Source organism: Phyllostomus discolor, chromosome 6, assembly GCF_004126475.2.
Source record: "Phyllostomus discolor isolate MPI-MPIP mPhyDis1 chromosome 6, mPhyDis1.pri.v3, whole genome shotgun sequence".
NCBI classification, from domain to species: Eukaryota; Metazoa; Chordata; class Mammalia; order Chiroptera; family Phyllostomidae; genus Phyllostomus; species Phyllostomus discolor.
Genome location: NC_040908.2, coordinates 76,634,742 through 76,662,268, shown reverse-complemented (window position 1 = coordinate 76,662,268; position 27,527 = coordinate 76,634,742). Strand labels below are relative to the sequence as shown.

At 35.4% G+C, this 27,527-nt stretch overlaps 1 protein-coding gene across 9 annotated transcripts in view; it reads left to right on the top strand.

Moving 5' to 3' along the window:
- The window catches only part of ARHGEF12 (Rho guanine nucleotide exchange factor 12), a 220,213-nt gene that overhangs the window by 126,902 nt on the left and 65,784 nt on the right, over positions 1 to 27,527 (top strand). For 7 of the 9 annotated variants that reach the window (XM_036028379.1, XM_036028377.1, XM_036028373.1 and 4 more), the window contains 11 exons: positions 8,030 to 8,104; positions 10,709 to 10,801; positions 12,325 to 12,435; positions 12,729 to 12,827; positions 19,764 to 19,806; positions 20,087 to 20,192; positions 20,596 to 20,733; positions 21,224 to 21,256; positions 21,517 to 21,631; positions 22,511 to 22,616; positions 23,959 to 24,171. In XM_036028379.1, coding sequence (XP_035884272.1) covers positions 8,030 to 8,104; positions 10,709 to 10,801; positions 12,325 to 12,435; positions 12,729 to 12,827; positions 19,764 to 19,806; positions 20,087 to 20,192; positions 20,596 to 20,733; positions 21,224 to 21,256; positions 21,517 to 21,631; positions 22,511 to 22,616; positions 23,959 to 24,171 — 1,132 coding nt within the window. The remainder of the gene's footprint in view (positions 1 to 8,029; positions 8,105 to 10,708; positions 10,802 to 12,324; positions 12,436 to 12,728; positions 12,828 to 19,763; positions 19,807 to 20,086; positions 20,193 to 20,595; positions 20,734 to 21,223; positions 21,257 to 21,516; positions 21,632 to 22,510; positions 22,617 to 23,958; positions 24,172 to 27,527) is intronic. The other 2 variants (XM_036028380.1, XM_036028375.1) reach the window with 1 other exon arrangement.

Here is a 27,527-nt window from a genome sequence, read left to right as displayed (position 1 = left end):
TATGTTAATTCTTCCAGTTCATGAACCTCTTATATGGTTCCATTTGTTTGTGTCTTCCCTGGTTTCTTTCCTCAGTGTGTGTAGTTTTCTGAGTACAGGTCTTTTACCTCTTTGGTTTGGTTTATTCCTAGGTACGTTATTTTTCTTGTTGCTGTACCAAATGGGATTTTTTCCTAATTTCTATTTCTGATATGTCCTTGTTGGTATTCAAAAATGCCTTCAATTTCTGAATATTGACTTTGTATTTCGCTGTTTTGCCTGATTCACTTAGTAGATCAACTAGTTTTTGTTGGAGTCCATAGTGTTTTCTTTGCACACTATCATGTCATGTGTAAGCAATGACAGTTTTTCTTCCTCCTTTGCAATTTAGATGCCTTTTATTTCTTTTTTTTGTTCAATTACTGTGGCCAGGGCATCCAATACTATATTGAGTAGAATGGTGAAAGTGGACATCCTTGGCTTGTTCCTGATCTTAATGGGAGAGCTTTTCATTTTTGCCTGTTGAGTATGATGTTGTCTCTGTAGGTTTCTCGTATATGGCATTTATTATGTTTAGGTATGCTCCCTCTGCTCTCACTTTTTATCACAAATGCTGTACCTTATCAAATGCTTTTTAAACATCTGTTGATATGGTCATGTGATTTTTGCCTTTTTTGTTTATTACATTTATTGATTTGCAAATATTGTAACATCCTTGCATCCCCAGGATGAATCCCACTTGATGATGGTGTATGATGTTTTTAAAGTATTGCTGGATGTGGTTTGCCAAAATTTTGTTGAGAATCTTAGCAGGTATTTTTATCAGTGATACTGGTCTGTAGTTTTCTTTCTTTGTTGTGTCTTTACCTGATTTTGGGATTTGATGATGCTGCCTTCATAAAAAGATTTTGGGAATCTTCCCTTTACTTGGACTTTTTAAATGATCTGAGAAGGATAGATGTTTGCTCATCCTCAAATATTTTGTAAAATCCTCCTGTGAAACCATCTGGGCTTTAGTGTGATGGGAGTTTTCTGATTAGTGCTTCTGTTTCACCAGCTGTTACTAGTTTGTTCTTGCTTTCTTCTTGACTCATTTTTGGAAGGTTATGTTTTTCTAGATTTTGTCCACTTCTCCCAGATTTTCACATTTTTGGCATGTAGTAGTTTGTAGTAATTTCTTACTACCCTTTGTGTATGTGTGTGGTATCAGTTGTAATCTTTTTTTTTAACTTCTGTTTTTCTTATTTGGGTCCTTTCTGTTTCTTTTGTGATGGTTTGCCTAATGGCTTGTTGTTTTTGTTTATCTTTTCAAAGAACCAGCTCCTAGATTTATTGATCCTTTGAATTATTCTTTTTGTCTGTACGTTATTTAATTCTGCTCTGATCTTGGTTATTTCATTTCTTCTACTTGTTCTGAGCTTTGTTTGTTGTTATTCCATCAGTTTTTGTAGATGTAGGGTTAGGGTTTTTTTTTTTTTTTAAATTTCTGTCTTGTTTAGGTAGGCCTGTATCACTATGAACTTCCCTTTCGGGGCTGTCTTTGCTATGTTCCATAAATTTTGGACTCTTGTGTTTTCATTTTCATTTGTTTGCAGAACCTTTTTGATTTCTTCCTTGATTTCATTCTTAACTCGTTCACCGTTTAATATCATACTATTCAAGGTCCACGAATTTGAGTGTTTTTGAGTTTTTCCTTGAGGTTGGTGTCTAGTATCAGGCCCTTGTCCAAGGAAATGCTTTATATGATTTCAAATGTTATTGCGTTTGTTGAGGCTTCTTTTGTGTCCTCTTCTGTGCTTTATCTTTGAAAATATTCCATGTATATTTGAGAAGAATGTGTATTTTGCTTGTTTGGGATTAAAGGTCCTATATATATACACAGTTAAGTCCCTTTGATTGAGGGCATTGTTGAATGCCATCATATCCTTGTTGATATTTTGTTTGGAAGATCTGTCCATTTTTGACAGTGGGGTGATGTAATCCCCTAGTTATAAGTATGTCTCTCTACGTCTTTCTTGATGTCTTCTAGTATTTTCCTTATTGGGTGCTCCTATGTTGGGGGCATATATGTTTATAATGTTTATGGGTTATTGATTTATCTTCCCTTGAGTATTATGAACTGTCCTTCAGTGTCTCTTTTTTATGGCCTTTGTTTTGAAATCTGTTTTGTCTGATATAAGTATTGCTATACCAGCCTTTGTTTCCTGTCCATTTGTTTGGAATATTTTTCTCCAACCCTTCACTCTCTATCTGTATGGGTCTTTTTCTCTGAGACAGATCTCTTATAGGCAGCATATGTGTGAGTCATGTTTTCTTATTCACTCAGCTACCCAGTGTCTTTTGATGGAGCATTTAAGTCGTTTACATGTAAGGTTATTATTGATAGGTACTTACTCATTTTCCCCTCTTTGTATCTGCATTCCCCTCTCTCTCACTCTTTCTTCCTTTTCTTAGAGCAGTTCCTGTAGCATATCTTGCAGTGCTGATTTGGTGGAGGCGTATTCTTTCAGCCTTTTGTGTGTGATACTCCTTATTTCACCTTACATTTTAATTGAGAGCCTTGCTGGGTAGATAGTCTTGGTTGCAGGCCTTTTCTTTTCATTACTTGGAATATTTCTTTCCATTGCCTTTTGGCTTATAGTGCCTCTTGAGAAATCAGCTGCTAGCCTAACGGGAGCTCCCTTGTATGTTACTTCTTGTTTCTCCCTTATTGCTTTTATGATTCTGTCTTTGTCTTTAAAACCTTGCATTATAATTATGATGTGTCTTGGAGTAGGCCTGTTTGGGTTCACCGTGATGGGGATCCTCTGTGCTTTGTGAACTTACATTGGGTTTTTCTCCTCTCCAGGTTCCAGGAAGTTTTCTTTCAGTTTTTCAAATAGATTTTCTGTCTGTTGGTCCTCTTCGCCTCCTGGTGTTGCTATGAATCAAATGTTGTGTTTCATGTTGTCTTGTAGTTCCTTAAGCTATCGTAATTTTTTGTTTGTTCTATCTGGGTGTTCATTTCTACTTTGTCTTCTGTCTCGCTAATTCTGTCCTCTGCTTCATCCAGCTTCCTTGTCATTCCTTCAAGTGTATTTTTTTATTTCTGAAATTGCATTCTTCATTTCTTGTTTTATTTCTATTTCCTTATTCATACTGTTGTAGTTCCCACTCAATTCCTTGTAGTTGTCTGTGATTTCGATAAGCATCCCTATCAACATTCTGTTGAATTCTATATCTCAGAGTTTGCTCACTTCCATTTCATTTAGGTCTTTTACTGGGGATTCTGACATGGATTTCGATTTTCTGTTCTTTCTTAGTCTCCCTATTTTAGGTGACTCTTTTTGTTTGTTTCTGAGATTCCTGATGCTCTGCTTTGCCAGCTGTCTTCATAGGCTGAACTTCTATGGGAGGAGATCTGTGGGACTCAGTGGTATGGTCTTTTTGATTTCCTTATGTGAATTCTCTGTGGTTGTCTTTCTTTTCCATTTGTGTGTGCTCTCTTCTTGTACTTGTGCTTTAGCTGTTGGTGGCTCCTTTGTGGGTTTCCCCTCTCCAGTGTGTTTACTGGCACTCTCAACTTCCACCTTGTCTTGTATGCTTTTGTACAGGTGTTGGTTAACAAAGCATTGTTACCAGACAATAAAACCTACACCAGGACAAAGAATAGGTCCCACAAAGGTACCACATCAGCAGGCACATTCACATTTGAACTAATATTAATAAAGGTGAAGAGAGATTGTGGATGTTATATGACAAAGGCCAAATGAGACTGATTAAAGATGGGAAAATTGTATGGTAAGAGGGAGGACAATTGATAAGAGTTAGGATACAATGGAGGTGAAGAAAGGGAGATAACGAAATTTATGTAATACACAAAAGGGTAATGGGAACAATGTGGTAAGTAAATGGAAGAGTGTACTATTGAAGTTTGAAGTAAAATTGGAAAGGTACTAGAACATGGGGAACAAAATTTCAGAAAAATCACAGCAGGGTCAATCACAATGACAGTTGAGTGAAGTTTAATGAAGGTGGAATGAGACAAAGAATATTGTAGAAAAGCAAAAAGTGAATATGAGATGTCTACAATAAAAAAATTATTTTGAGAAGATGGTGGAACCACGCTAATAAGAATAAAGAGTAAAGCTCAGGTTGAGGGAGAGGAAAAAGAAAGAAAAGAAAGAAAAAGAGAGGAGAGAAAACAATGACATAATTTTTTTTTTTTTAAGAGAGGGAAGGGAGGGGGAGAGAGAGAGAGAGAGAGCGAGCGCGAGCGCGAGCGCGGTTGCTGGGGGTTATGGCCTGCAACCCAGGAATGTACCCTGGCTGGGAATCGAACCTGGGACACTTTGGTTCCCAGCCCGCGCTCAATCCACTGAGCTATGCCAGCCAGGTGAAATAAAATTTTTACTAAACTGAACAGGGGTAGGAAGAGGGGAAAATGGAATAAGACAGCAGGAGAGTATTCTGTGGCATTTAAAATACAAACAAGTAGTGAACAAATAGGAGTTCCTTGGGAGAAGTATAGCAATAACCAAGATATTTCGCTCAACTAGCAACTGTTTATGAAAGGTGAAGAAGAAATAAGACTCTTATTAGAAGGGAAAAAGAATGTGAGCTAAGGAAGAAAAGTGCTTATGTGAGTTTATATGAAGAAGAAATAGTGAGAGTAAGGGATAGAAACTTGGAGTAGTGTGAAACAAAGTTAACCACAACAGTAATAAAGTTCAGGAAGATGGTGAAATGGATTAAGACCAGGGATGGGTGCTGTGTGGGATTTGGTATAACAATAGTATGATAAGAAATATATAATCTAGGTGTAGCTCAGTGGATTGAGCGCGGGCTGGGAACTAAAGTGTCCCAGGTTCGATTCCCAGCCAGGGTACATTCCTGGGTTGCAGGCCATAACCCCCAGCAACCGCACATTGATGTTTCTCTCTGTCTCCCCCCTTCCCTCCCTAAAAATGGATGAATAAAATCTTAAAAAAAAAAAAAGAATCCAGAAAAATGTCTGGACTCCATGCCCCCTCACTCTTAAAGACCACTGTGAAAAAAAAAAAAAAAAAAAAAAAAAGAAATATATAATCTAAATAAAAAGTAAAAAACAAGAGTAGTGTGTTATTTGGAATATTAGGGAAGTAAAAGAAATTAAAATGTAATGTGAAAAAGAATAAAAAGCACAAATCAAGCAATAATAAACAACAAACAAATCAAAGAAACAGAAATATAACTAAATAAATGGAAATATGAGAAATTAAAAACAAAAACCCTGCAACCTGTGAAGGTGAACAAAGTAAAGTTTGTCTCAGCTGTTGTGTTTGCCTTCTTTCTTTTTTCTGGATCCTTCTCTGGTTTGCTCACAGCTCCAGTTCTCATTGTCTTACTCTTGGGGGGAAAAAAAGCTTTGTACTTATTTTAAACCAGCCAATCTGGTTTTGCAGGTCTTCTGGGATCCTGCAGGCAGAGCGGGGCTGGGCTCCATTTATTGTTCTTTTCTGTGGTTCTGTCTGGGCTACAATATTCACAGGTGCCAAGTTTCCATCCCAGGCTCTCATAAGCACTGTGAGGTTTGCACTATTTTTGCCAGGCCAGTGCCAGTAATCCATCTTGTTTTGCAACCCCTGATGGGTCCATGAGTTGCACTGAATGGGGCATAGTTGTACATCTCCCTCCCCCACCCACCCCCTTTTTGTTCTAGCTGCTGTGCTGGTGGGAGGTTCCTGCATGGTGGCTCTGTTCCTCTATTGAATTAAGTCTCCCTGTCCAAGCCCCTGCTCCCCCAGTTTGATCAATCTCTGAGACACCCTGAGTGGAGCAAATTACGCTCCCACTCCTCCCTCTTCGCTGGCCCAGGCACTGCACAGGTGAGGTCCCTGCACAGTAGCTGAGATTCTCTTTTGAGAAAAGTCCCTTTGGGTGCAGCCTGCTGCTCCTAACAAGTGCCTGCTTTCCACACATTCCAATTCTCTGACCAGTCCAAACTGTATCTGGGTCATGGCCTGTGGAGGTCCCTCTCTTTTCCCAGCTTCAAGTGTCACCTGGCTCCCCAATTTCTCTGGTACTGTCCCAGCCTGTGACCACTGCCCCAGTAGGGGTACACTGGTGGTTTCGTGTCACTTAACTGCCTTTTTATCTACCCAGTGACTTTTCTCCCTTTTCCTGTCCAGGTCTCTCTTGGCTTAGGTCTGAGACTTCCCTGCTTTGGGAGGGAATGGAGCTGCTAGAGTTGCTATCACTGACCCAGCTCTCCAGTACTTCTGCTGAAGCCCCAGTCTCAGGTGCAAGGCTAGGCAAGCGCAAGGCCAGGTTACCTTCCTGTTGGCCCACAAAATCCCCTTACCACCTGTTTTTAAATGTCCTTTGCAATCTTTGGCCTCTATACTTCATATCCCACTTGCAATAGGTCATGAGAAAGGGTGCCATTGTGTAGTTTCAGTTTCCTAAAGAATCATCTCTCCATTTGATCAGCCTCTTTTCATCCCAAGGGCCCCAAACCACTACCCTAATTGTCTTGTAATGATCTCTTTGCAGTTAGTTTATTTGAATCAGGATTTAATAAAGATTTTCAACCTTTGGTTGATAAGTCTCTGAATTTATAATAACTCCCTCTTTTTTTTCATTGCCATTTTTATATGTCCAGTAATTGTCTTTTCATGGTGTTATTTAACATGTTCCTTCATGCATATTTTCTGAAAATTGATAGTGAGATCAAGTCTTGATCAGATTAAGGTTTGAGAGTTGTTAAGAACAGTTAATGGGTGATATTGTGTACACCCTGTTATGTAATATCAGGTGGTGAATATGGGGGGGGTGACTTTTGTTTAAGGTGTTCAGATGATATTAGCATGATTCTTTCATTATAAAGTTTTCTGTTAAGCTTTTATCTCATGTTTTTACCTGCCATTGATGGTCAAAATACCTGCCTCCATGATTTAATTAATCGTTTCAAAATGATTTTGTCATTTTTTGATTCAAAATTGATTCAAAATTGTTTTGTCATTTCTTCTGTATATTAGGTGGAATTATTTTGTCAAGAATAATTTTTCCTTATTACAATAGTTTTTAGATTGTCATAAAATATAGCTTATACAGGGAATGTGGGATAAATTTGCATTTGCTTGATTCTTTTCCTTTATGTATCTGTTTTCAGAAGAGTTGGTACCCTAAGAAACTCCAAAGGTCACCAATGTAGTGTTGTGTATGTATATTGCCACATGTGTATGATATTTTGAATTTATAGATTTTAATGTATTTGCTTACTGTGTTTCAGTCCATTGCAATCATTATTTTTTTTCTTGCCTAAATTGTTCCTTTTTTGGCCAGTAGAGTCTCCTCAAATTGTCTTCTGTATTCTTTTAACAGGACTCACCAGTAGCTTTGGTAGCTTTACTGTTTTCTCTGTCTTGAAGTATTTTGGTACATGTATATGTGGCATGTATCTTTCGTATTCTCACTCACACAAAAATCTCTTGTGCCTCATTTTAAGCTGCTCTGAAGAATGATTCCCATTGCTTTAGGGTATTTCTTATCCCCCAGAAATGAAGTTGTGCATATCAGATAGTTCTTATTTTACATTAGCTCATTGCAACCATAACCATATAAATTTTATAAAAATCCATATATCAGTTTCATATGAGGTAGTAACAGCAAAATAGATAGAAGCTTAATTTTATTTGTATAAATAGTACAAAATGCTTTTAACTTGGATAAAAAGAATAGTTTGGGACAGAGGGAATTAACAGAAATGGATAAAGTTAGAGATTGATTTTTGACATAATGAGTTTGAGATATGTAATATTTAGTTACAGTTATTTGGTAGAAATATGTCCTGAAGGCCTGGAGTTGTAGTAAAATTATTCTATTGGTTCTGTATTATTTTATCAATATAAAAGCTGAGAGAATAAGTGATCTGCCAAAGTCAGGAAAAAAGTAGCAGACCCAGGTATAATATGAAAGATACTTAGTAGTCTTAAATATATATATGAACTTCAGAAGATTATTTTTTCCACACATATTTTTTTTTTGGTGAGCCTGTTGAAATGAATATCTTTTTTTTTTTTTTTAATAGAGTCCTAAGAGTGGCCTGAAAGAGAAGATTTATCTAGAGGAAAACCTAGAGAAAAGTGAAGTAATTCAGGACACTGTGAGTGTGAAATCTATAAAGTGATGTTTTCCTTATACTTAAAGTGACAGACATATCCGCTATTTATATATTATTTTTGAGAGCAAGCTTAAGCTTTCAAGGAACTTAATAAAATTTTTGATAAATGGAGAACTACTACATAGTATTATTAGGTAAATAGTTTAATTTTTTCATTGTAATAAAATATACATAACATAAAATTTACCACTTAATTATTTTTAAGTATACTGTTCGTTGGCATTAAGTTACATTCATGTTGTGCAGTCATCATGATGCATTCATCTCTAAAACTTTTTCATCTTTCTACAGCAAAGACTTGGTATGCATTAAATACTCCAGATTATCCTCTCCCTCGAGCATCTGGCAACTGCCATTCTACTTTCTGTCTCTTTGAATTTGACTACCCTAGAAACCTCATATGAGTAGAATCGTACAATATTTGTCCTTTTGTTGACCAGCCTGTTTTCATGGTCCATCGATGTTGTAGCACATGTCAGAATTTTCTTCCTTTTTAAAGCTGAATAATAATCCATCATATGTATATACCACATTTTTTTATCCATTCATTTGTCAGTGAACGCTTGAGTTGTTTCTCTTTTGGGTGTTGCGAATAATGCTGCTATATATATGACTATACAAATCTGTTCAAGTTCTTTCAGTTCTTTTGGGTGTATACCTAGAAGTGGAAATATACTTTTAGCATTTTGATTTTATTTTTTAAATTAGAATTGTATAAAGTTTTATAGTAAAAAGCTTAATATCGTACTATGATACATTCATAATTAGGAACATATAGAAAAATCAGATAAATTAAAATAGCTATAAAATCAGAAGTTGTCTGTCTACTACTGTTGTATATGCCTTTCTATTGTTTCACCTAATTTTTTTCTTAAATTACTAAAACATTGGGTTTTAAAATCTAGTTTTTTTCACAGTGGAATATTACCCAGCTGTAAAGATGAGTAAAACTTTACTCTTTGAACAGCATGGATGGACCTGAAGAACATTATGCTAAGTGAAATAAGCCAGTAAGAGAAAGACATATACCATATGATTTTACTCATATGTGGAATCTAATGAAGAAACTGAACCGACAAGCAAAATAGAGAGAGACTTATACATGGAGAACAGGATGACAGCTCTGGGGTGGGGTTTGGGGTGTGGTGGGATTGAGCAAAAAAAAAGAGCTCATGGACACTGACAACAGTGTGGTGATTGCAGGGGGTTAAAAGTAGAAGAGAGTATAAGGGGAATAAATGGTAATGGAAAAAATACAATAAAATAAATAAAAAATTAAAATATGTGTGTTTCTGAAAAAATAAGTAGTAAAAAAGGCCAAATCAAGTTTAGGAGATGCAGTTACATAGTGTAGGACAACATTTAAGGAGTAGAAACAACAGTTACATATTATTTACTTAATTTATAATTTGTTGGATCCATTTCATAGTTTCGACTATAACTACTTTGCAGATGACTCCCAAATGATTATAGCCTCACTCTCTTTGCTCAGCCACAAACAGATCTTGCATGTTAACTGCTGCCAGATTTAAGCCAAACTCATTCTTTTCTATTTTTTTCCAAATTTTATTTCTCTTGATGCCCTGTAGTCTTTGGTTTTGGTATTTGTCGTCTTCAGATATCCTGTATTTTTTACAGTATACATTAATGCCTCTACACTGCCTTTTTCATGCTGGTTTTACTCTGTGAGTTGGGAAATGGATGATTCATTGCATGGAATGAGATCTGTTAATTTATTTTTATAATTTCTGTCATCTGCTTCTGTAGTAGGTTTTTTATGTGATTACTTCAAATTTTATTTTAGATTGTGCCAAATGACTTTCAACAGGGGTGGGTTTTTTTTTTTCTCCCCCACTTCTGGGGACATTTGGCAGTGTTTGGAAACATGTTTGATTGTTATGACTGAGAGGCTTTTACTGGCATTTAATGGATGGGTTGAAGGCAAGGATGCTGCTAAATACCTTACTGTGCACAGGACAGCTCCCACAACAAAGAATTATCTAACCCAAAATATCAACAGTGCCAGAGTCGAAAAACACTGCATTATGCAAATATGAAAAAATGAAAAATGAAAAATAGGATTTAGTGATGGTTTTCAATATATGACATTAATAGAAATCTTTGTATTAACCTCTGCTAACTTTGTCTTATCATTTCTACTCTCATTCTTCCTTTGTCCTGTTGTCTTCACCCACTTTTTAAAATCTAACTTTTTAAAATAAGCTAATTTTTTTGTTTCTGTAACAAGTTTTAGATTTGTATGACATCATAAATGAAGTATACGAGAGTGATTACAATCAGAAAACCAAGGGTATTGTGAGCAAAGAATGTTTTTTTTATTCCCAGGGGAAATATTATTTTTCCTACAAGAAAAAAAATAAATACTATAGTAGTTTTCTTTGCTACAGTAGTTCATGGCCTTGAAATTTGAGAACCACTTCTTTGAAAATAAAGTGCATAAAGAAAATAAATAAAAAGAAACCCCATCTGTTTAGTCAACCACATCTTTTGATGGTTTGGCTTTATCCTGTCTCTAAATTTGATGACTAGATAATTTTTCCATTTCTTTTCTCTGAATATTACCAGGATACTCAATCACTTATTGGAAGTCCCTCAACCCATACAGCACCTCATATTATTGGAGCAGAGGATGATGATTTTGGTACTGAACATGAACAGGTGATGATATTTTTTCTAAAAGCCCATTAATTTTTTGAGATTTTTTATTGTAAAAATGAACACTTTTGGGAGATTGACATTAAATTATTAAGGATTCAAAGCTAAATTTTATGCCTAAGATTAATTGGTTAGTTGCATGGATTAGTTGCTTATTTTAGCTTTAAACAACAGAAATGACTTTGCTTTTAAAACTGGTAAGAAGTCATTAATTATATCTATGTACTTCATTTGGGGAGACGGAGGTATTATTGTAAAGTTTTTTTATTTTATTTGAAATTCCAGTTGTTTATTGATAGCATATAGGAATATGATTAGCTTGATTCTTGCCTTTGGTACTTCCAGGAACTTTTTAAAAAACTTTTTGGGATTTTCTACATAGACAACCATGTTGTGAATGATTAGAGACGATGATTTTTTGTTTCCAACTTGTTTATCTTTTATTTATTGCATTGATTAAGATTTCCAGTATGAGGTTAAATTGGATCAGTGAGGCAGAACATCTTTGGTTTATTACTGATCTTAGGAAGAAAGATTAGTCTTTCATCATAAAGTATAATAAAGTTAGCTGTAGCTTTTTTGTAGATACTTTTTATTATAGGTTAAGAAAGTTTCCTCCTATTCCCAGTTTGTTAAGAGTTTTTATCATGAATGAATACTGAATTTTATTGAATGAGTGAGATGATTATAATAGTCCCCTAATATGGTAAATTATATGGATTGATATTAGCATGTTGAGTCAGTTTTAGATTCTGGGGATATACCCTAACTGGTTATAATGTATTTTTCTTTTTATGTGTGGCTGTATTCCATTTGCTATTATTTTGCTGAGGACTTTTGTGTGTATGTTTATGGGGGTGTGTAGTTTTTTTTTGTTTTGTTTTTTTGGTAATTATTTTGTTTGGTTTTGATAGTTAGGTAGTGATGGCCTTTTAGCATTAATTGAGAAGTGTTGCCTCTTATATTTTCTGAAAGAGATGGTGTAGAATTGGTATTGTTTGTTTAGATCAACTTTAGTCTCACCTTATTTAAAAGTGAAAAATTATATGAAAATTGCGATTCTAGTTACTTCTATTATAACTATTACTGTTTTCTATTATCAGTGTAGTTAGGGAATATACAAGTATTCTAGGCCGTGTCTTACCAAAAATCATACAATTCCATTTTCTACCACAATTTCTACAATTAGCCCAAAAGAAAAGAAAAATGAGTAGTTCACTATTAGGCAAAAAGCCTTTCATTACAGTTTTAGAAGTTTTGTTAGACAGTTTTTTTGCATTTGCAGGTATCTCAGCTCCTTGATAATCATCTTCTAAACTTGAATTCTCCCAAGATGGACATTCTTCCATGCTATTTCCAAGAGTTTATTTATTTCAGAGGAAGAGATTCTATAGCCTCTGTTGCTAATACATTCTAGTGAAATATTTTAAATCTTGAATTTTTAGGGTAAATCAGAGTAAAATTTTGATATCTTTAGTTGAACATTTGTGTTGGAGTTATTGACATATAATTATTTCTTTTTCTAGATCAATGGGCAGTGCAGCTGTTTCCAGAGCATTGAACTGCTAAAATCTCGCCCTGCTCACTTAGCTGTTTTTTTACATCATGTAATTTCACAGTTTGACCCTGCGACATTGGTAATGTATTTTACAGTTTAGCCAATTCAGAGCTCTTATATTGATTCATAAACCTTAAAACTTTTCACTTATGCAAGATAACTGGACACACTTCTTTCAGTTTTCTAAACATACAAGGATAAACATGAAAGATACTAAAAAAACATTATTTTTTAACTTCATTATATGATAGTCATTAGATTATTTATGGTGACTTACCTGTTCCAAACATTCATACTCTGTACGAATCTAACAGATTATATATATATTTTTAACTTCTCACTTTATCTTTTCTATTTTCTTCTTTACTACAGCTTTGTTATCTCTATTCAGACCTTTATAAACAGACCAATTCCAAGGAGACTCGTCGTGTCTTCCTTGAGTTTCATCAGTTCTTCCTGGATCGATCTGCAGTAAGTTAGGAAGATAATATTAAATTCTTTGTTATAGTACATTGAATAATTGGCCTCCTACTTCCAGGTTTCCCTCCCCTATTTTTGGATATTGTTGTGCTTTGTGAGCTGTGTATTATATGTCAATTAGTGATTACTCTTGACTGTTACTTTTTATCGTTTAAATTAGTTGTAGGCATATGAATTGTCACAGTAGATTTTAGGAGATAGGTATATTTGGGTTTCTACATATTTATAGTTAGGATGAAAGAGTAAAAAGAGAACACAAGTGATACACACATTTATATATTAGGATCCAAAAGATAATACTTGCATAATTGAATTCTGGTTTGCCTTTTTGAAGTTTGTAGGTACAAGTATAACTAAAAAGTGGTGGAAAAGATCTAATTCACATAAATGATAGTAAGTGATAATAGTGTTTTATTTTACCAGTCAAAATCTTAATAGGTTTTTAAACTAAGATTTTTATTATTAGCCTTGCTATAGTATAAATGAGAGTTAGCCCTTAATGCTTCCTGGATAATCACACTACATGTCCTTAGTTCTTTCATATTTATAGTTCTCCTAGATGACTTTCATATCTTCCTTCTCCTAAAACTTCCATCACTTCCTCTCTTTCAGCTGATGACATGGTGTTTCTTTGAGAAATTTAAAGTATAATAGTATACAGAAGAGAACTTCTACAGATAAATCATCTACCTTCATCATACCATGTATATTATGTCTCTTTATACTTACTCAAAGAGGCTATTTAAATGATATCCCATTTTACCCTGCACCATCAGTTTTTGTTTTTTTATTGAATCATTTACATTAGCATATATTGTTAGTTCTCCTATCTTAAAGCAAATGAACACATGCACACATTTTGGCCCCCTTCTTTGTCCAGATCCCTGCTTTTTTTGTATTCCTTTATAAAGTTGCCTACACACTGCTGAAAATACTTACCTTCTCATTGAGGCCTTCCCTGACCAACCTATTTGAAATTTGATCCCTTTCACTTCATGTTATCTTTGTTATTTTTGTCCACAGAACTTTTATTTATTTATTTTGTTTGTATTCCTACTCCTCCCTGACTATATACTTTATCAGGGCAGATATTTTTATTCTGTCTATTCACTGCTGTTTCTCCACTATTAATAAATCCTGAGCACTGGCCAGTGTGGCTCAGTTGGTTGGAGTATCATGCCATGCATTGAAAGGTTGTAGGTTCAATTCCTGGTCAGGGTACATACCTAGGTTGTGGATTCAATCCCCGGTCTGTGTGTACAGGAGGCAACCAATTGATGTTTCTCTCTCACATCATGTTTCTCTCTCTCTCTCTCTGTGTCCCTTTTCATCAGGTAAGGATTTAGGGGGAAAAGTCCTGGTATAGAGTAGTCACTTAGATTTTTTTATTTTTCCTTTTTTTTTTAACTGGATGGTAATGACATAGGTGCATACTTACATTTTATTTTTCCACGTAAATGCACTAAAACAAACAAAAAGTTATGTATAATAATAATAAAATTATGGAATGGGTATTTTATTGTGGACAGAATTGATCCATAAATTGATATTTGGACCACTTGACAAAAGTTTTCCCTGGATCGTTGAACTTTGCCTTTTGTTCACCATGCATAATATAAATGTTCATTTTAAAAATCTTAGGAGTAAAATATGATGGACTGGATTCATAGGTACAGCAAATTTCAACTACAATGAAAATATCTTAGAGGAGTTCCAGCCAAGGGAGAGATGTAGACAGAAACACTTCTCTTCCTCATGTGGAGAACTTTGGCCAGTGAGATTCCCCGGGCTCCTGTAGATGAGCATAAAGAGTTGTCCTGGGCGAGGAATTAATAAAATCTTAAAAAAAAAAAAAAAAAGCCTGGCTGGCATAGCTCAGTGGATTGAGCATGGGCTGCGAACCAAAGGGTCGCTGGTTTAATTCCCAGTCAGAGAGAGTCAGGGCACATGCCTGGATTGCAGGCCAGGTCCCCAGTAGGGGGTGTGCAAGAGGCAACCACACATTGATGTTTTTCTCCTTCTTTCTCCTTCCTGTCCCTTCTCTAAAAATAAATAAAATCTTAAAAAAAAAAAAGTTGTCCTGGACACAGTCTTGTTGCTCTGGCAGGAAAAGGGTTGGCAGTTCCCTCTAGTGGAGAATGCCCTGAACCCTTCTCTTACACAGCTTTTATTAGGATTGGGAAATGCAGGGGGATACAGCACACATGGATAGCTTGTCAGTCAATGTCCAAGAGGCTATAGTCATAAAAAAACTAACAGTATCTATAGATAACAATTAAAGAAACACAGAAATCTTTTCAGGTTGGGGTCTGTGAGACATGCAGGTGCCAGATGGCTGTAAAGGCATATATCATGAAGTAGGGAGTTTTACTCCGTATGCCTTGAACTCAGACATCTGGGTTATACTGACAGGGCTTATTGCTGAGCAGAGCCGGCTTCAAAGGACAAAAATGTACATTTTAGGCCTGATTTTCATGGGACCATTGGTGTTAGAATCGAGTCATGCCTGCCACCTGCATTATGACCTGGTTTTCCACGGAGACTTACCAGCCCCTTTCAGAGCTTGCCTTTGCAGAGCTGCAATCTCTGAAACCACACAGAGTGGTCCCCAACATCCTTGCACAACCAAGAGAAGGATAACAACCAATTTAAAAACAAAGAACAACCAGAACTGCCAGAAAATCAAACTGCATGATTTGATTTTCATGCAGTTTGAAACTGCAACAGTTTCAACAACTGTTGAAAGTCCAACAACCAAGGAGTTAAACATTCATCCAGACTGGTAAGAGGGGCAGAGATGGGGGCAGAGAAGATGCATGACAAGTCAAGGTGATGGACTATGTGAGCGATCCCACATTCGAGTGTGGATAAGCCAGGAGGAACAACTGGGGAGTGAGAGACTGTGAACCTCTGGGGTTCAGCGTGGGGGGAACTAAAGACTCAAAACCCTGGGCTATAAAAATCCATGGGGTAACACCCAGTCTCACACAAGAGTCTGTTGGAGATGCCCACAGAGTCCTGAAATGTACACAGACCCACGCACCTGCAAATCATCACATGAAAGGGCACCACTTGTGGGAAGTAACAGAAAATGGGACAAGAGCCAAGCAAGCGGCATTGCTGCTTCTCTGAACCCTCCCATACAGAAAGTGCCACAGCATAGCAAAGAAGGTTGCCCCGTCCTGGCGAATACCTAAGGCTCCACCCCTTACCACATAACAAGTACAACGAGACAAAGAAATATGGCCCAAATGAAAGAACAAATCAAAAGTCCAGAAAAAGAACTAAGTGACAAGAAGACAGACAATCTATCTGATGTGTAGTGTTCAGAACACTGGTAATTAGGATCCTCACAGAAAGTATTGAGCTGGATTGTAAAATGAGGAAAGAAATGAAGAGTATGAAAAGTGAAATATAGGAAAATATACAGGGAAACAACAGTAAAAGGAAGGAAACGGGCTGAAATCAACAATTTGGAACAAAAGGAAGAAGTAAAGGTCCAACTGTAACAGAATGAAGAAACAAGAATTCAAAGAAATGAAGAGAGGCTTAAGGACTTCCGGGACAACTTTAAACGTTCTAGCATCCGAATCATAGGGGTGCCAGGTGGAGAAGAGGGAGAGCAAGAAATTAGAAAGTTATTTGAAAGCATAATGAAGGGAAACTTACCCAATCTGGTGAAGAAAATAGACTTCCAGGAAGTCCAGGAAGATCAGAGAGTCCCAAAGAAGTTAGACCCAAGTTCACCAAGACACATCATAATTACACTTACTGAAGATTAAAGATAAGGAGAGAATCCTAAAAGCAGCAAGAGGAAAAGAGACAGTTATTTAACAAAGGGGTTCCCATAAGGCTATTAGCTAATTTCTCAAAAGAACTCTTGCAGGCAAGAAGGAGCTGGAAAGTATTTGAAGTAGTAAAGCAAGGACCTATATCCAAGATTACTCTATCCAGCAAAGTTATCCTTTAGAATGGAAGAGCAGGTAAAGTGCTTCCCAGATAAGGTCAAGTTAAAGGAGTTCATCATCACCAAGCCCTTATTATATGAAATGTTAAAGGGACTTACCTAAGAAAAAGAAGATAAAAAATAAGAACAGTAAAATGACTACAAATGCATGACTATCAACAACTGAACCTAAAAAATCAAAACCAAAAGGAACTAAGCAAACAACTAGAACAGGAACAGAATCACATAAATGGAGATCACATGGAGGATTATCAGTGGGGAGGGGGAGAGAGACAACAGCGGGGAAAGGTACAGGGAATAAGAAGCATAATAGGTAGGCACAAAATAGATAGGGGGAGGTTAAGAGTAGTATGGGAAATGGAGAATCCAAAGAACCTACATGTACAGCCCATGGATATGAACTAAGGATGGGGTGGGGGGAATGCTGGAAGGTGCAAGGGTATAGGAAGGTGGAGGATAAAGGGGAGAAACAAATTGGGACAACTGTAATAGCATGCTCAATAAAATATACTTAAAAAAATATCTTAGTACAGCATATTTTTCTTAAAAAGTTTCTAGCCTGAAACTTCCCGGACTATTTAGGATACTAAATGATGAAATATCAAAGATGCCTACAATTTTTGCACACTAATGGTATATCAGTGAATGGTATTTTGATGTAAAAAGAAGAAAATCTGGCATAATCACTGTTCTTAAATAATAAATGAAATAGTACTTGAGAATTAGAAACCAGTTGGTCAATTTTCATGCTTCTGGAAAAATTCATTTCAATAAAAAATCAATTTGGATGCACCTGACGTACCAAATGTTAAGTGACAGTGAACAGATTTGTCAGAAACAATATTTTTTTCTGTCTAGGTAATTTACTTTGTAAGCAGGGAGCAGTTGGCACAAGTATCAAAAAAGTACAGAAAAAATATAGTCAGATTAAGCAGAACAACACTTAATTGCCCAAGGTTTCAGTTGTATTTTACATATATAGAAATTATCAAAAGTTGCCCTGGCTGGTGTGGCTCAGTGGATTGAGTGGCAGCCTCTGAACCAAAGGGTCACCAGTTTGATTCCCAGTCAGGGCACATGCCTGGGTTGCAGGCCAGGTCCCTGGTAGGGGGCGTGCTAGAGGCAACTACACATTGATGTTTCTGTACCTCTGTTTCTCCCTCTTTCCCTCTCTCTAAAAATAAGTAAATAACACCTTTTAAAAAAAGGAATTATCAAAATTCACCTAAAATACATACAAATAGTTTTGTCAGTATCTTTAGCAACATGTAGTATTGGCTAAAGATTACAGATTTCTTTTACAGAATTCCTTAAAACTTCATTTCACTAGATTGGTAGAAATACTGATTGTTTTTGAAAAATTTTAAACAATATTCTGTACATTTATAATCTATTTTTTCATAAAAAAGAAACTTAAATTATGTAATTATAGCATAATTACAAAATGCATGTTAACTTTACATTTCTATTAGTGTCAGTGTGTGAACAGTGCTGATTGATTTGGTTTGCACAGATTTTGATGTTATTCTTTTTTTTTTTTTTTTTTGCAGTACTTTCTCTTATTTTAAAAGTCTAAACACCTTAATTTGACTTATACTGTCCTACAAAATTTACTTCCTTACAGCCTTTATAGCTGTTTATCTTATACCCACTTCCATCACCTCCAGGATTAGATTTTTTTAAATGAACTAATTAGGATTTTGATTTTACTGCTGTTGTTTAAAATATTACATATTTTATTTATTAAGATAATTTGCTTCCATGAAGAAATGATAGTATATTGAACTGTATTTGAGTTTCACATTTCTTAAGGAGCTCCATGTTAAGTTAAAACTTAATATTTTGCTACAGATCTATAAGTTTATTAACATTAAAGTGTAAGAACCTTGATGAATTTGCTAATTATTTTTAAGCCACAGGTGACATTTATTTCACATAAGTACCCTCATAAAGAAATGAACATTTATATAATTTTTGTGCTTGTGCTAGAAATAGTGTTAGGAAAGTTGATTTGACTATGGCATGGCAAATTTAGTTAAAGAGAAAACTTTGAAATCTGTTTCCCTGTTTTTCATAGTGACTTACTTTCAAATATAAAAGTTCAGATTTTATAGGAATTGTTTAAATTGTAGAAGTATATGACTAAAGTAGTTAGACAATAATACAAAGTAAGTATGCAGATGTTAAGGTGTTTCCTGTAAATGCAAAAAATAATTATTTTTCAAGACATTTTCCAAATTGATGGAAAGAAAAATGAAGCTACCTGGTACTGAGATAAGAAACTGCAGTTGTTATGGGGAAAATCCTAGCTGTGAACTACATTATGACACAGTAACTTTAATTAGTTCAATAGTATAAATACTATAGGTGGTTACTGGAGATTGAAGACACCGAACCCTCAACATTGACATCCAATACCTTTTTATTGGGAATGTGACTATTGTGAGGGTTCTTTAAATTTACATAGGAAAGTGACTGGGAATATCGTGGTCTGTAGTGGGACTATCTCATATAGAGCAAATAAAATTTATGGTTATATGTGAGTAAACTTTTCATAATATATACACATCATTTAGGTTTTACCTCTATTAATTCAAATGATATGTGACTAATTATATTAACCAGTGATCCTAGAAAGCCAAAGCCAATAGGAATATTCATTCTAGAAAGCTAAAGCCAATAGGAATAAGTTAGGCACAGAAGCATTTAGTCATCTAGTAAATACTGTAGATATTTTTTTATAGCATGAACCTTAGGAAAGGGCTTATTTTCAAGTTTAAACAATAGAGCATACCAAAGCTGTGAAATTTGGGTAGGTGGCACCTAGTAAATGAGTTACACATTAGTATGCTTGTAAAAATAGATCTACAAGTTCTAGTTCTTTATTTTATACAGGTACTTATATACATCTTGAAAAGCCATTAGTGCTGTCTCACTTTTTGTTTGCATTTTTGTTTTAGCACCTGAAAGTTTCTGTTCCTGATGAAATATCGGTAGATCTAGGTAAGTTCACAGTACCAATATCCTGGAGAATTATATCTTTATAGTTACCTACCTCAACTCATCTGTAAAGGTTTTATGTGTCATGTGGTGACTAGTAGGTCACCTGCATTTAAGGGTAAATGAAATCTGAATTCTGAGATGAAATACATGAATCGAATTGAAGAATTTCTTGTTATGTTACTCCAAGATAAGTTTACATCAGATAGCATTGATACGTTGCCAGTTACAATGCACAGACTATACCTTTAAATCAAGTCATTCTTTCCCTTTTCTTTTGCAGAGAAAAGACGACCTGAGCTTATTCCTGAGGATCTGCATCGCTACTATATTCAAACTATGCAAGAAAGAGTCCACCCAGAAATTCAGAGGCACTTAGAAGATTTTCGGTAAGCTTGGTGATAGATATAAGCTGATATGATTATTCTGATTTTTTTAGGTAGGAAAGGTTATGCTTAAATCCTTGGTTGAACATACGGTCTTTATCACTGTTATTAAAACATAATGAACATCTGGAGTCAAAGTGTTGGAGTGGTAGAGAGTTCCTAGTTCCCATTCCATATGATTTCAGCATTTGAGTTCAGTATTAAGTGTGTTCCTTCAGGATATATTTTTCAGGATATAGATTGCCTCTAGAATTTTTTTCTTCCAGGGTCCTAGGTGACATGGTGTTCTGAAATTTTAAAAAATGTGACATTTTCCAGTTACTAGAAAGCCATTGCTGTGGAAACTTTTCTGAGGGAGATAGTTTTTCTTTAGGCTTCCTCAGGAAATTCCTCCTATTCTTTTTAGGCAGAAACGGAGCATGGGGCTGACCTTGGCTGAAAGCGAATTGACTAAACTTGATGTAGAGCGAGACAAAGACCGGGTAACTTTGGAGAAGGAACGGGCATGTGCAGAACAAATTGTTGCCAAAATTGAAGAAGTGTTGTAAGTAATACAAGTATATGTAGAAATGCCCTCTTTTCTGAGATGCTTATTATGCTGAAAGTTTACTCTAAACAAATTTAGAGGTAGTGTCAGATTAGGTATGTGGAGCTATTTATTTTGTCATGATATTTGAGAAACTGTAGTTTTTTATTATTGCTGATATTTTACTTTAAATAAAGGTCTTGAGTTTCTTTTTCTAGATATTAACAAAGTGAATAACTACAAAATTTCTAATTGACCATAAATGGAATACTTTCATTAATTTCAATTTATAAGGTTTAGAAATAGTTCTTGCTATAAAACATTTACAGTTGATAATATGAGAGTGAAAAACATGTACTTCCTTGTTGTTTTCCAGTTATATTCCATGTAACACAGATTTAGTGTGGCTCCCAAAACATTCAGCTATGTTCTGTTCTTTCAGGTATCTGGGTTTAATACAACTCTTATTAAATTTTAATATTTTGTTTTTAAATATTTTTATTTTTAGGATGACTGCTCAGGCTATAGAAGAAGATAAGAGGTAATATAACTTTTTTCCTAGAATTCTAAGAAGAAGAAAAAAACTATCTTTTGTCAGTCCTAAATTATATATTTTTTCTTTTAACTTAAAAAGTATGAACTGTCTCTGTCTGGTGGCCTATATTTTATTTGACTAATATTTTAGTGTCTTGAATAAATTCTAAGAATTCCATCATTGAGGTTTTGAAGTCATTTGCAATCTTTATTTTATCCTCCTTCCTTTCTCAGAAGTCTTATTATACCTAACCCATTCTCCTCTAGTTCAACAATGCAGTATGTTATTTTCATGTACATGAAGCATTTGGGAGTAAAAGTGAAAGAACCTCGAAATTTGGAGCATAAACGGGGTCGGATTGGATTCCTTCCAAAAATCAAAGTAAGACTAGAAGAATAACAGTGTGTTTAGTTTTCTGTGCTTTTTTGCATTTGGTTCGGTGCTTTCCCTCTACTTGGTATTTACTGTCTCAGCAAATTAGTGGTAAGCATGCTGATAGGTATGAGATATGGCCCCTGTTGCCAAGGAACTCAAAATCTAGTGAGAAAAACAGACATATGAACTAATTATAGACAATATGGAAAGTGAAAATAGCAATTTACACAGAGCGCTATCCCTAACTCTGTTATCCTTTTCTTTTGTGGTACCTGTCCAGTTTGTAATTATCTGTGTTTCCATTTAATTGTTGTTGGATTGTAGAGCTCTGTGAGGGCAGACAATGCCTTCATCATTGTATCCCCAGTGTTTAACATTGTGCCTTCACATTTTATGAGCTTAGTAAATATTTGTCCAATGAGTAAATGAATCATTTAGAACAAATTCCCAGCAAATGTGTTATGTAACTACCTTTTTATTTTCCAGAATTATCAGGTCTACAGAATTTTAAAAATATCTTAAGTTTTTTTTAATTGAATTTATTGAGGTGACATTGGTTAATAAAATCACACAGGTTTTAGGTATATAGTTCTATAAAATATTATCTATATATTGTATTGTTTGTGCACCACTCCAAGTTGTCTCCTTTGATCTCCATGTAGCCTCACTAAACCCTCTTCTACCTCCCCCCGATATCTAAGTTTGATGTGTATACAGTAGTGTGTACTAGTTTCTAAGGAGAATTGTGTGTGTGTGTGTCTTTCATTTACATTTAACTAATTTCTTATAAATGATCATTGGAATTGCATTTCTGTACTTGAGAGCAACAAAATAAATCTACTCTGTTATGTATCTCTTATCTCTTTTATTGTACCTTGACTCTAGCACACTATGAAGAAAGATAGGGAAGGTGAAGAGAAAGGGAAGCGCAGAGGATTCTCCAGCATCCTGGGACCCCCAAGGAGGCCAAGCCGTCATGACAATAGTGCAAGTATGTTGAAGTTTGAAATGCTGCATTCCTACCATTCCATGCCTCCTTTTATCAGAGGTTCATTTAGCCAGAATGAGTTGTTGGAAATAGATATTCTTGTCATGATTCCACTGAACTTCCAATGTGCCTTGCTTCCATTCAATGTTATAACTGAACTAAATTTCTGCATGTGGCTATATAATTGTTATAAACATCTTCTTTAATGGCAGTAGAGCATTCCATCAGTTATCCATGATACAACTTATTTCCCTGTTCTAATTTTGTTTGTATTCAAGTTCTGATTGTTAAATTTTTAAAAATATATATGTGCCTGGATCTCTCCACCATACTTTGTTTAATTTCTTTATACATATATTATTCTTTCCTTAATTCCATAATTTTTCATCTCTCAATTGTGCTTTGTTTTCTCATCTCCCTCTACCCTCTGGCTTAATGGAGAAAAATCAGCCCACTAGAGAAGGCTATAGGAGAAATAGGTATAGGAGTACTATGGGGAGGAAACTAGTTCATGTAGTGGTCCATAACTTAGGCAGTGCCATGTTTGAATATGTTGGCATGGTTGGAGTGGAGATGGTATTGCGATATAGTGATACTAAACATCCTTCACAATGAGGAATTCTCACTCAAATGCCTTTAGTACCTTTGTTGAGAAACACTGAGAAGATGGAGCATTTCACATATGCTGACCAAGAGTTCCAAGGAATACAGAAGAAAATAATTTTTGGAATTAAGGGAGGAAGAATTTTATGATTAATGATATATAAGTTAATGATTAATTAATGATGTAAGTTCTGTGGAGGATGGATGACCTGAAAGGTTTTAGCTTCTTGTGATAGATGTGCAGAGGAGTAATGAGCAGGATAAGGATTAGTCTGAATGGTCTCTGAGGCATGTTTCGCTGATGAAGTTGGGAGTGTTAGGGACAAATGGGGAGCTTCTAAGAGCTCACAGAGTCAAAAGGCTTCATCACACTTACAAATGAGTACAGTTCCATATGTATCTATCTTTGTCTATCAGCATTCCCTTTTCCCCCTCCTACAACTGCTCCCCTCATCTCCCTTTCTCATCACTCATCTTTTTTACCTCCTATTTCTCCTCCTCATCTTCCACCATCTCTCTCCTTTTTCTTTTTATCCATCTTCTATTTCCTTCCCTCTTCTACCTTTCTTTGTCTTTTCCTCTCATTTTTCTTTCTTTCTTTCCTTTCTTTCTCACTATGTATAATAACTAACCTTATATTTTTCTAGGGCCTACCTGGTTTTAGACATTTTTCCAGATCTTTTAGATCATGTTTTTTTAGTTGTTTTGAAACACTAATTTTTTACCTTTTCTTTCTGTTCAGTTGGCAGAGCCATGGAACTACAGAAGCAGCGCCACCCTAAGCATTTATCTGTACCCTTATCTGTGAGTCCTGAGCCTCAGGACATTGCTAAGTTGCGCCAGAGTGGGTTAGCAAGTGAAGGATCAGACATTGGATACCTACCAGCCAATTCCATGTCTTCTATGGCTTCAGTGGCCACTCTTTTCCAGGAAGGAGGGAAAGAGAATGATACGGGTGAGCTGTAGTTCAAATTAACTAAGTATTGAGATTTTAAAACAATAAAACTACTAAGAAATAGAGTGGCAGATTATTTTAATCAAGACTGAATCCCAGTTCAATTTAGTTTTAAATTTTAATATTTTACAACAAGTGAAAAACCTACGTGAATGATAATTTTTAAGTTCTCATCCATTCAAGAAGTATGTATTAAGCTTCATAACTGATGTTAGCATACAATAATTATACATAGATTCTTGCCCCACAAGAAGTCTCAGCTTAGTCTCATGGGGAAATAGTCATACACACACAAACACACACAAATTCAAATTGTGCTAAATACAATAGAGGAAAGGTAAAGTGAGTGTTGAGGGGACTGGTCAGTGATTAGGGCCAGATGTGAGGGATCTGAAGAAGACTTTAAAAATGAGAGATACCAGAAATGTGTTTTAAATGCTAAGGGGAAACCAGTTGTAAGAATGAAGTTGAAGATGCAAGAAATAAACTACATAACCAATAGAACAAAGTTTTGAAAAAGAAAGAGATGAGATGCAGAGTATATGTGAAAGATAAGGTTATTACCTAAGAGTGAGGCTTTGATGAAAAGAACAAGGGGATTTAAAGAAAGATGTGAAGTAATTGCAGATAATTGGGAAAAGAGCTTATTAGCATATTTCTTTATACTTGTTATAATGGGTTTCCTAATCCATTATAAGCAAGTGAGCTGGGAGAATAGGTGGTTTTATTTGGAAAAGAGAATGTCTATCTTTATTAGTGATTTGGGAGGCAGTTCCAGTTCTGGTGATGTCAAGATAAATGATAAAGTGATAAAGCCGTGGGAGTGTCCAGAGAGGTGGCATTGAAGAAGTTGTCAGAGATGAAGAAGGTGAGGAACCAAGGAGACAGGAGTTTGAATAGCTTAATGTGTATATAGGTTTTGAGGTCACCTCATGGGGTATGAGCATTAAGAAGAAAACTTTGAGCCAGCTACCAAAGGTTCAGTGTTACTAGATGATTGTTGTAAGGAAGGAGAACATGTAATCATAGCTAGACAATGAAGGCCTTAGTGGAACAAGGGGATTTTTATAAGACAGCTAGGTAACGGTCTAAAAATAGTATTGAGGAAGAAGTAGGCTGTCCATCCCATGTCTACCCTAAAGTACGTAGTGCATGAAAGAAACATAAGTCTCTATTTGAGAGGGCTGTCACAGAAGAAGTAGCATTGTCATGGGATAGGCATGTTTTTAGTTAAGACAAAGAAGTATGGGTGACGGAGAAAAATCTGGAGATTTTGTCTGATAGAGAATTCTGAAGATGTTGGATTATGTACATACATTAATTCATGTGTCCTGTATCTTTTGGAAATACAAACATGATAGGTAACAAATGAAAACTGTAAAGAGAAAGTATGTAGAGGAAGATAAGATGTTATCAACAAATAAGAGATTTCAACACATTTTTGGGAGATTGAAAGAGGACAATAGTGGTTTGATGGACAAAGCACCATAAAGGAAACTGGAGCCCAAAATTTGTTTGAGAAATTCAAGGTGGGAGCCAGTCTGCCCATTAGAAGCCTGTTGAGACTTCAGTCTCAGAACATGCATGTGTTATAGAGTACATAAATGAGAAGGAAAGTTGAAAATAATGAGTAAATTGAAAGTCTGTAATCAAAACAATTATGTCAGCAGCTTCTGATCCTTGCATTATAAAATGTAAGTAGTTTCTCATTTATGTACCAGAAGAAGAATGTGCTCTGTTTTAGGGAAGTTGAATGAATTGTAAAGAGAAAATTAAGTTCTCCATGATATGATTGTCCTGGAGTTCTAACATTTGCGGGCCTAAAGCCTGACAGTAGGCAAGCTAGGACTTCATCCTGCTCAGAAAACTCCAACTGAAATGGATCTACTTACAAGTAGTAGCAAAAGAAAGCCAAATCATCTGCCAGGTCTTATATTTTTAAGTATGAGCAGCATTACTCACTCTTGGAAAATGTGCTTGTTTGAGTCAAGATCTAAGATAATATATAATGCCAAGCATATTAGTGGTATAAAAAAGAGAATATTAAAAGAACAGAAAAAGTAGCAGAAAACAATAATTTTGGTAATAGACAAGCACTTGAAAAAATACCTCTTACATTAGACAGTATACTTGGGAAGAATAAATCATTGTATCTGTAAAACAAGAATAAGATGCTATAAAAAAGCATTCAAAGACCAGAAATAGTTTCAGTATAACTACTGCATATAGTATAGTAATTATTATATTATTTATCAATTGTTGTGTGATAAATTATACCAACACTTAAGGGTTTAACACAGAAAGCATTATCTCACATTTTTTTGGAGGACAAGGAACTCAAGAGTAGCTTAGCTGGGTGGTTCTGGCTTCGGGTCTCTCATAAGGTTACAGGTAAGATGTCATTTGAAAGCTTAGCTGAGGTCAGGAGACTGGCTTCCATGCTCATACAGGTGGCTGGTGGCAGAAAGATCTTAGTTCCTTGCTGGAAGCCTCAGTTCCTTACCACATGGGCTTCTCTATAGAGCTGCTTCAGTGTTCTATGACACGGTAGCTGACTTTCCCCAGGATCACCCTGGGGATCCAAAGACAGAGCCAGAAAGAAGCCCCAATGTCTTTTATAACTTCAGTTTCTGTAGGTGCATACTGTCACTTCAGCAAGTTAAAAGCAAGTCATTAAATGTAGTCCGCACTCAAGGTCAGAAGAATTAGGCTATACCCCTGAAGAGATAAGTGTAAAAGAATTTGTGTACGTATTTTTAAACTGCTTTAACTGCTAGTATTTAAAGAAACAAATAGTCCCTAGAAATATAGTCAAGGAAATATTTCAGAATGTGTATTATAAATATCAAGAGATAGAAATTCAAGAGACAAGAATTATATAGAGAATCACTACAGAGGTCATCTCCACAAAACATCAGTAGAGGAAAATGAGAAGAGGCAGTTAGAGAAATGACAGAAAAAATCTTTCCAGAATTGAAAGAGAATACACATTTTCAGGTAGAAAGAGCTCACTTGGAACCAGCTACAGTGAATAATAATAAAAATGAGAGATCCATACCTAAAATGACTTTGGAAATTTCACTATACCAAAGATAAAAAAAGAAAAATCTTTCAAGAGAAAATAGGGGTTATGCTACATCACATTTCTCATTATAACACTAGGTGTTTGACTACAAAGAACAATGCCTTCAGCTCGCTGAAAGAAAATGATATTGAACTTAGAATTCTATATTCATTCAAACTATCCATAAAATATGAAGAAAGATATAAAGAGATTTTCAGATATGCCAGGATTAAAAGTCTAACTTAAATGTAGCTTTTTCTTGAAAATTATTTGAAGGTACCACTTCAGCAAA